Raw genomic sequence first — 8,988 nt, 5'->3', positions numbered from 1 at the left:
CCACAAAAGATGCATTATACACAAACACGCCCCCGTCCGACTGTCTCGACCAATAGCATATCCAGTGGGGATGCACGCCCGTGCCACATCACGCAGCGTCCGTCACCGGTCGGATAAATAGCACTTTGTATCCAAAAATCGTCCTTCTTCTCAATTATTCCTAATTACTGGGAGGCAGGAGAGGCCGTTTGTCTATTCATTTTCTGCTATTGGTGTTAACTTTGTCATATATTCAAGTAAGTTTTACTTTCAGCTTCATACTTGCATCATTTTGACGATTAACTTTTATCAATGGAAAGGCTCACAAATGGCAAAAAGGTTTCCCCCTGTTGCTGGGCTACAACGCTTAAAACCGAGGCTCTTAAATGTTGCAATGGAATTAAGGTTACAATGTTTCAACCCGATGTTGCAAGAATCTCTTGGATGTTTGCAACATTTGAGGCTCCATGAGGTATGCGGAACTCTGCAGCCTATGTTCGCCACTTCTAGTCAAATTTTAATGCCTTGTAGGCAACCCGTTTTATGGCAAATGTACACGTTTAGCTGATTAAGGTAGATATGTAAACTTGTTTAATTGAAAACACAGGTTCTGTAACTAGTTAGCGCATGCATGGCCTTGTTAATGTAGCGTGAGATTGTGTAACTGCTAAAAAATATATACGTTGAGTCCTCCTGAATCTGATCACATTTGATGGATATTTACCATCTGTATGGTGTCAGGGATTTCAGTGACTTCTATAGTGAACTGTGAACCTATTTGTCTTAGGCAGGGAGAGGGTAACTTATTAGCTTTCAGACTAAAGTTCAAACTGCAGACAAGCCAAATATTGACAGAGTTTGGGAGGGTGAAGGGTCCTGGTGGTGGATATACTGTCAGTGTCTGAGACTATGCAACACTTTAACAACCACCAGAACTAACTTGCCTACATAACTGGATTTAGGTTAATGGACTGAAGTGATTGAATTCTGTTTTCTTCTGCGTTCTCTCCTCCACAGGATGACTACCCAGTTCCCATCCCTCTCTCCGGCGCAGAAGAAGGAGCTCTCCGACATCGCCCAGAGGATTGTGGCTCCAGGGAAGGGCATCCTAGCAGCAGATGAGTCCACAGGTGAGGAGGCCATGCTGGGCATGGATGACTGGATGAGTGGGGGGGAGAAGAAACTACTGTTGTATTTTCTCAGCAAGTAGCGGTGTTGGCCATCTGAAGGGGGAGTGTTATTAGATGTAGACGTTAAGAAGTTATAGGAATCTGTCATTCTTTCCCATAATTTCTCCGGCTAGGCACCATGGGTAAGCGCCTGCAGAAGATCAACGTGGAGAACAACGAGGAGAACCGTCGGACTTTCCGTGACCTCCTGTTCTCTGCAGTTGACCCCAACTGCATTGGCGGAATAATCTTCTTCCACGAGACGCTGTACCAGAAGTCGGACAAGGGCGTCCTCTTCCCCCAGGTCATCAAGGACAAGGGCATCGTGGTCGGCATTAAGGTGAGAAGACCAGCAATGTCAGATCCCTTTTTGAATACCATCCTTGATCTGGGACAGTTTGATTGGTGAAAACAACAGGAGAGGTACTCAGACAGGACCTGAGGCTATGCTGCAGTTGTAATGAATGACTCTCTTCTCATAGTCTACTGATAAGACTGGTTGAGTGAAGACAATTATGACCACGCCCATCCAGCCAACAACTAATTACTGGAGTATCTGCTATACTGGCTTCACTTGTCAAGATTGGATGTGTGATGTTAATATAATGACACTAACAATTACACACTACTGGGAAAGGGGTTATAGTTTGAACATTTGGTTCCTAGGTGGACAAAGGCACAGCTGGTCTGAACGGAACAGATGGAGAGACTACCACACAGGGTAAGATTACGCTCTTAATTTCTGTTGCAACTCTGTAAGTAACAAATGCGTTATAGCCATTAATGTCAAATCTGAAACGCTTTTGTTATGAGTTTCTCGGGTATCAAAGAATCAAGGATGCAAGGATATACTTAGACATTCTGTGGAGATTTCATACCAAGTATTTATTGAATCACGAGCTCGTGGGTTCATCTAACCAACGGACATGGCTTTGCCCTTCGTCAGTTGAACCCACTTGAACAAAGGAGACACTCTACCTTATATACCCTTGGTTCTCATTCCTTTCACATACATCTGGAAACCATCATAGGCCTCACTGTCTCTGTTATTACCCTTTGCCCCCGGGTCACTACATCCTGTCCATCAATCATACTACCCTAAACTAAACATCAGTAATCTACTTTGACACAAGGAATGTAGACTCAGTGGAACCAAATCACTTATCCAGTAACTCTACCTCTGTCCCCACAATACTATGACATGACATCATTACAGCTTTGAAACCAGTTTCTCAAATCTCCCAAGACCACATTGAATCAGTTTGACACGATGGATTGTAAAACGTCAGTTAAATGCGTTGCATGACTATGAAAGCAAAGAAGACTGAACAAAAATATAAATGCAACATGTAAAGTGTTGGTCCCATGTTTCATGAGCTGAAATGAAAGATCCCAGACATTTTCCGTACACACACAGCTAATTTCTCAAAAATGTGATGTACAAATTTGTTTCAATTCTCTGGCAAAAGCTGTGTTGGACATTCCTGCAGTCAGCATGCCAATTGCATGCTCCCTCAACTTGAGGCATTGTGTTGTGACAAAACTGCACATTTTAGAGTGGCCTTTTACTTTAACCAGCACAAGTTGCACCTGTGTAATGATCATTCCTTTTAATCAGCTTCTTGATATGCCACACCTGTCAGGTGGATGGATTCTCTTGGCAAAGGAGAAATGCTCACTAACAGGGATGTAATGTTCATTTCTTTAACATAAGCCGCCTCAACATCATTTTAGAGAATTTGGCAGTTCGTCCAACCGGCCTCACAACTGCAGCCCATGTGTATGGTGTCGTGTGGGCGAGCGGTTTGCTGACGTCAACGTTGTGAACAAAGTACCCCATGGTGGGGTTATGGTATGGGCAGGTATAAGCTACGGACAACTAACACAATTGCATTTTTTCAATGGTAAAATGAATGCACAGCGATCCTGGGACAAGCTCCTGGGGCCCATTGTCGTGACATTTATCCGCCGCCATCACCTCATGTTTCAGCATGGTAATGCACATGTTGCAAGGATCGGTACACAATTCCTGGAAGCTGAAAATGTCCCAGTTCTTCCATGGCCTGCATACTCAGACATGTCATCCTTTGAGCATGTTTGGGATGCTCTGGATCGACGTGTGCGACAGCGCGTTCCAGTTACGGCCAATATCCAGCAACTCCGCACAGCCTTTGAAGAAGAGTGGGACAACATTCCACAGGCCAAAATCAACAGCCTGATCAATTATGCGAAAGATGTTCCGCTGCATGAGGCAAATGGTGGTCACACCAGATACTGACTGGTTTTCTGATCCATGCCCCTACTTTTTGATTGAACTGTAACTCAGTAACACCTTGGAAATTGTTGCATGTTGCGTTTATTTTTCTTCAGTATAATATCATCCTTCTCTCATCAGGTCTTGATGGACTCTCTGAGCGTTGTGCTCAGTACAAGAAGGACGGTTGTGACTTCGCCAAATGGAGGTGTGTGCTCAAGATCTCCGACACCTGCCCCTCTGCCCTTGCCATCGCAGAGAATGCCAATGTCCTCGCCAGATACGCCAGTATCTGCCAACAGGTGTTTGTGCATGCCATGAGAACTTCTCCCTTCTAAAACTATAGTGCCCAGTACCCTAGGATAGGATGAACGTTAATGTCCCAGAGGGGAAATTGTCAGACGCACAGTACTACTGCTGTACCTGACTTCACAAAAACTAACAAATGATCAGAGAAATTCCTTAATGGCCAGGTTTGTCTACATAAGTGTGTCCATGTGATGTTAATTCTCCTCTCGTCAGAACGGCCTGGTGCCCATCGTGGAGCCAGAGATTTTGCCTGACGGCGACCACGACCTGCTGCGCACTCAGTATGTCACTGAGAAGGTGAGCTCATAACCTTGTTATACTCTCAAATCGGCCTTCAGTTAACACCAACTGTTATTTGAATCACATTTCTCAGTCATCGTTTTCTCTCCCTTCCACAAAGCCAGTGCTGGACTTGTTTAACAGCATGAAATTACAAACCCATCCCTCACTCCAAATCTCTTCTTAGTCACACTCCAATTTACATCACTGAACCGAACGCCTCTCTAAACCCAACCCTCCTTCTCACCAGGTCCTGGCTGCCACGTACAAGGCTCTGAACGACCACCACGTCTACTTGGAGGGCACCCTGTTGAAGCCCAACATGGTCACTGCTGGACACTCCTGCCCCAAGAAGTTCACCCCCCAGGAGGTTGGCATGGCCACTGTCACCGCCCTGAGGCGCACCGTTCCTGCCGCCGTGCCTGGTGAGACCGGGTTGTAGGGTTGGTGATGGGGATCAACAGAATGAGTCCCCAAAAAATGGGTTAGGTGGATTTAAAGGAGTAAAAACTGTATATTTGGTTACTATCAGGTGACGCCAAAATGAACCCCACCACCAAATTGCTTAACCCCCACCCCCCCCCACACTCAGGCATCACCTTCCTGTCTGGAGGTCAGAGCGAGGAGGAGGCCACCCAGAACCTGAACGCAATGAACCAGACGGCCCTCCACCGGCCCTGGAAGCTCTCCTTCTCCTACGGCCGCGCACTCCAGGCCTCTGCCCTCGCCGCCTGGAAAGGCATGGCCGCCAACAAGCAGGCAGCACAGGATGCCTTCACCTCCAGAGCCAAGGTAAGATGGCGGGGCTATTCTAGGGTAGGGTGGACGCCTTGCTTAGAGGTGCTGGTTACAAGCTATTGTATGGTGGAGGCCACTTGTTCACTACTGAATGAATTAGGTTCCAATTTGTGGTCTCCTTTCTCTCTCAAAGCTTCATTCTGGAACCACATACCTTTTTGTTTACTGAATCACAAATGTCAATTTCAGAGCAACGGTCTGGCCTCCAAGGGAAAGTACACAGCGGTCAGCAGCGCTGACCAGGCTTCCATGCAGTCCCTGCACACAGCCAACTACGTCTACTAACTAGAGCACAAAACACAACCTTGATGAGAAATGTGTCACCTGTACACGGAGCAGGAAATTATTCCGCTGGGTTGTCTGGTCTTACTGGTCCCCTCCCTTCCATGATGACATTCCCTAATTACAAATCCAGTTGTACAAGTTATTCTCTGGAGTAAATAAAATAAATGGTATATGACCAAGCCGTTGTAAAAGTGTCATGCTGTTGGGGACAAAACACTTAAGGGGATTGTCAGTATATTCCTTTATCAATAGGCAAAGCATTGTACGATAACACCTTTTGCCAAAAGTATGACCTAAACAATGTACAGAATGAACATGTTGAACTCTGTCTAGGGTCATTGGCTGGATAAAAAGGGTGAAGTTCCTGAGGTGTGTGTACTTAAAGTGAATTTGATGTGAGATGGGTAGAGACGGGAAGTGGCTGGGACGATCCTGTTGGCCAGGTGCAGCGGGTAGGCCTGTTTGTTGAGGAACTGCTAAGTGAAGGGGTGGAACAGCTTCAGGATGCTGGGTAGGTTGTTGTTCTGGGCCTCGTCCACCGCAGTCCAACCCCAGACGTCACGCTCCTGAAGTGTGCAAATAGGGTTTCGGGGGGAGGGAGTGAAACTAAGGGTTGTGTAGGAAAGGATTACAAACTGGGAATGGAAACATTTTAACATTGGTCATAACAATGAGCGCTAAATGGTGAGGTCATTGAGCTGTTAATGCTGCCCCAGGACTGCAGCCACCATATCACTGCAGTAATAAACCGCTAAACCCTTCTCATATTTACAGACAAGACAGTACCAGAGGGGTGGCTCCGTAATCCAGCAGCCTGGACACCATGGTCCTCTCCCTCAGCCTGACTGCAATGTGCAGCGCTGTACGGCCGTTATAGTCACTCTGGTCCATGTTCACCCCAGACAGGTACCAGGCCTGCAACAGCTGGTAGTCCTTGTTTTGGACAACCCTGATCGAAACACAAATACATGGACATGTACCCACACATAAAATCTACAATTTAATTGAAAAGAAACTTGATTGATATTTTCATACACAAACACTTCTAGACACTTTCTTTACAGAATATCTTCAAGCTGCAATATGTAACTTTTTGGGTGACCTAACAATTCACATTTAATGTGAGTTATAGATCTGTCATTGAAAGCAAGTCTAAGTGATCTGTTCTATGTGCGCTATTTCTATGCTTCCCGTTTTAAAGTTTTGTTTTGTTCACCAGCTTCAAACAGCTGAAAATACAATATTTTTGGTTATGGAAAATATATTTAACAGCGGTTTAGATGGTACAATGATTCTCTACACTATACTTGATTGTTTTGTCACAAACTGAAATTAGGCAAACCATTAGAATTTTAGCAACCAGGAATTGACGGAGAGATTTCTGCATAGTGAATTTTTAAGGATTAGCATAACACCCTAATTGGCTTATAGACACTGACAGATAAGCAAGCTGTATATCCTGTGACCAAACGTGTAGCTAGATAAGAGGTAGACTCACTTGATCAGCTCCAGCCCGATCCTCACAAGCTCCAGAGACAGAGGGGCTCCCTTCAGACGCAGGATGCGGATGATGTCAAAGTGCCTGGAAGGAACAATTACAATGGGTTACTTTGTCATTCCAGGAACATGTATTTCAAATTATTTTAGACAGACACAATTGTATGCTTATTTGTCAGTCAGCTGGTATTCATATCGCAAAAGCAAATCCTCTAATTATTCACACAACAGCTAATGCATTCACACTGCACCTGTTCTTGATGGCCAGGTGAAGCGGTGTGTATCCAAAGCGGTCTTCGAGCTGGGTGCTGGCTCCTTTACCCATCAGGTACTTGACCATATCTAGCCTGCCCTTCTCACAGGCCTTGTGGAGGGGGGTGGTGCCATCGTAGTCCCCACAGTTCACATCCATCTGCAAGAGGAAGGGGGAGAGAGTGTGTGTGTTTGAGGAGTTTATCTCAGACAATGTGTAAGGTGTCTGTGTGTGGTGAAGAAATCCTCACCCTCTCCAGGATCTCCTGCAGCGAGAGGAAGTCATTGTTCTCCACACATCCACAGGCGAAGGAGGGCAGCAGCTCCCCGATCATCACCTTGACCTCCTGAGAAATAGATGGTGGATATCATCATGGGTGAACATCAGCCATATTATTGTTCTCTGTAGCTCAGCTGGTAGAGCACGGCGCTCGTAACGCCAAGGTAGTGGGTTCGATCCCCGGGACCACCCATACACAAAAAATAAATGTATGCACGCATGACTGTAAGTCGCTTTGGATAAAAGCATCTGCTAAATGGCATATTATTATTATTATTATTATAAGAATTGCTACTTGGTAACACACTTCTTGGCTCTTGTTCTTCAGCCATTTCAGCTTCAGCACTTGGCCTACCCAGCGCAGAAACCTTCTGTCTCTGGTAGCAGTGCCCAGAATCATGATGGATTTGGTGACAATATCAGGTCCGTCCTGTGTGCTGTCCATCTCTGCAAGGATGATTTTGAAGAAGATGAGTTAATAGGGTGGTAGCCAATAAAATTGGCTACAACCAATGATGAAATGAACCCAGAGTGATCAAACTTTTGGTTTAAGTAAAGTTAGCTAGCCAGTTTATAAAAATATATATACAGTAGGAAGAGAGGAAGATGTTAAGTAAGCGGTAGCTTGGCCTACTAAAACCTTTGCTTAGCTAGCCAATATTAGCGTTAGCCAACTTTTTAGTGTTGACTCCTTGAAATAATTCTCCAACATTGTAAAGTTGCTAGCTAATTGACAATGTATTTCCGCAAAGTAAGAGCTCAAATACCCATTGTAGACTCGAATTGGACACAACAAAATTCTTGCACTTGCTTGTTTGACTCACCTGCGGCCTGCTGAGCGCTCCTCTCGATACTTAATGCGATGATGGTCAACCCGACCGTTGACCACTTGGGTTGTCACTAGTTACCACAGTCGCAAAGTCATAATTATAATTATGGCTAAAACCCGCCTATTTCTACAATTTAACTTAACCCTAATCTTAAATTAAAACCAAAAAGCAAATGTTTGTTTTCATGGTCTTTTACGATTTTGTGGCTGTGCTAACTAGTGACAACCGTTGACTTGATCGCGAGACCAACTGGCTTAGCTAGCTAGTACCTTGAGACTAGCCTTGAGGTAGGTAATTTCAGCTGAAAAGAAAAGCACTCCTCTAATGGTCAATGTTGGCTGTAGTGGTTTATCAAAAGCAGCGTGGCGGGTCGGGATAAGTAATGTGGCAGGTTAGGAGAATTGGCGTGGCAGGTTAGGATAACTAACATGGCAGGTTAGGATAATTAATGTAGCCGGCTAGGATAATTAACGTGGAAGGCTAGGAGAATGAGGTCAAGGTTTATCAAAAATGCTACAAAGAAACAGCAAGCAGCCCAGTTACCTGTTAGGTTTCCATACACCCACTTATGTTGATCCTCCCACTTATTTCACAACGCCCACTTTGACACACTACATATGCAGTAACCCATGACTCACATAAACGGGCGTATCAACTCACGTGGGTGTATGGAAAGAAAACAGCTAATTTGGGTGGGAGAAAAATAATAATGATGCTACACATAGCTACACATACTAGCCACATAAAGCTTAGTCTTCCATTTATTAGGCTGGGTCAGCAGCTACCATCAACACATGATACCATGAAATAGGCTAGCCAGGCTATTTGCATTCCCTTCCATGAACACTTAGTGTTAAAATAATAATAATAATAATATTCATACGATCTTCATATGCCATTTAGAGTGCAGAGCAGCAAAGCATTTTCACCGCCCATACTGCCCCAATACCTATGTAAATAGGAGAGATTTTACCAAACACATTCCACAATGTGAGTCAATACATAGGCGAGCCCCAGGTTAAACTGTGAGATCCCTTAGGTATAACCAGTGTAACT

At 44.8% G+C, this 8,988-nt stretch overlaps 2 protein-coding genes across 2 annotated transcripts; one reads left to right on the top strand and one right to left on the bottom strand.

Annotated features, from left to right (window-relative positions):
- The first annotated feature begins 73 nt into the window (after positions 1-73).
- Positions 74-5,252, top strand: LOC121579853 (fructose-bisphosphate aldolase B). Its single transcript, XM_041894788.1, has 9 exons — positions 74-236; positions 997-1,109; positions 1,283-1,488; positions 1,815-1,869; positions 3,544-3,704; positions 3,925-4,008; positions 4,241-4,415; positions 4,583-4,782; positions 4,978-5,252. The coding sequence occupies exons 2-9, from the start codon at positions 998-1,000 to the stop codon at positions 5,071-5,073; spliced, it is 1,089 nt and encodes a 362-aa protein (XP_041750722.1). The 5' UTR covers positions 74-236; position 997; the 3' UTR covers positions 5,074-5,252.
- Positions 5,253-5,299: 47 nt separating this feature from the next.
- On the bottom strand, positions 5,300-8,735 carry si:dkey-74k8.4 (L-asparaginase). Its single transcript, XM_041894789.2, has 7 exons — positions 7,927-8,735; positions 7,410-7,549; positions 7,074-7,169; positions 6,822-6,982; positions 6,572-6,655; positions 5,860-6,022; positions 5,300-5,639 (listed from the first exon to the last, which is right to left on the bottom strand). Exons 2-7 carry the CDS (start codon positions 7,545-7,547, stop codon positions 5,550-5,552), a joined length of 732 nt encoding a protein of 243 aa, XP_041750723.1. The 5' UTR covers positions 7,548-7,549; positions 7,927-8,735; the 3' UTR covers positions 5,300-5,549.
- Positions 8,736-8,988: the final 253 nt, after the last annotated feature.

The sequence above is a fragment of the Coregonus clupeaformis genome, chromosome 2 (assembly GCF_020615455.1).
Source record: "Coregonus clupeaformis isolate EN_2021a chromosome 2, ASM2061545v1, whole genome shotgun sequence".
NCBI classification, from domain to species: domain Eukaryota; kingdom Metazoa; phylum Chordata; class Actinopteri; order Salmoniformes; family Salmonidae; genus Coregonus; species Coregonus clupeaformis.
The sequence above is the reverse complement of the archived record's forward strand: the minus strand, read 5'-3'. Positions and strand labels throughout refer to the sequence as shown.

Coding starts and splice junctions, on each gene's coding strand:
- LOC121579853 (XM_041894788.1), top strand. CDS start 998: ATGACTACCCAGTTCCCATCCCTCTCTCCGGCGCAGAAGAAGGAGCTC. Junction 1,870..3,543: donor TGGAGAGACTACCACACAGG/GTAAGATTACGC, acceptor TTCTCTCATCAG/GTCTTGATGGACTCTCTGAG. Junction 3,705..3,924: donor ACGCCAGTATCTGCCAACAG/GTGTTTGTGCAT, acceptor TCCTCTCGTCAG/AACGGCCTGGTGCCCATCGT.
- si:dkey-74k8.4 (XM_041894789.2), bottom strand. CDS start 7,547: ATGGACAGCACACAGGACGGACCTGATATTGTCACCAAATCCATCATG. Junction 7,170..7,409: donor TGAAGAACAAGAGCCAAGAA/GTGTGTTACCAA, acceptor TCTATTTCTCAG/GAGGTCAAGGTGATGATCGG. Junction 5,640..5,859: donor ATTACGGAGCCACCCCTCTG/GTACTGTCTTGT, acceptor TGCACACTTCAG/GAGCGTGACGTCTGGGGTTG.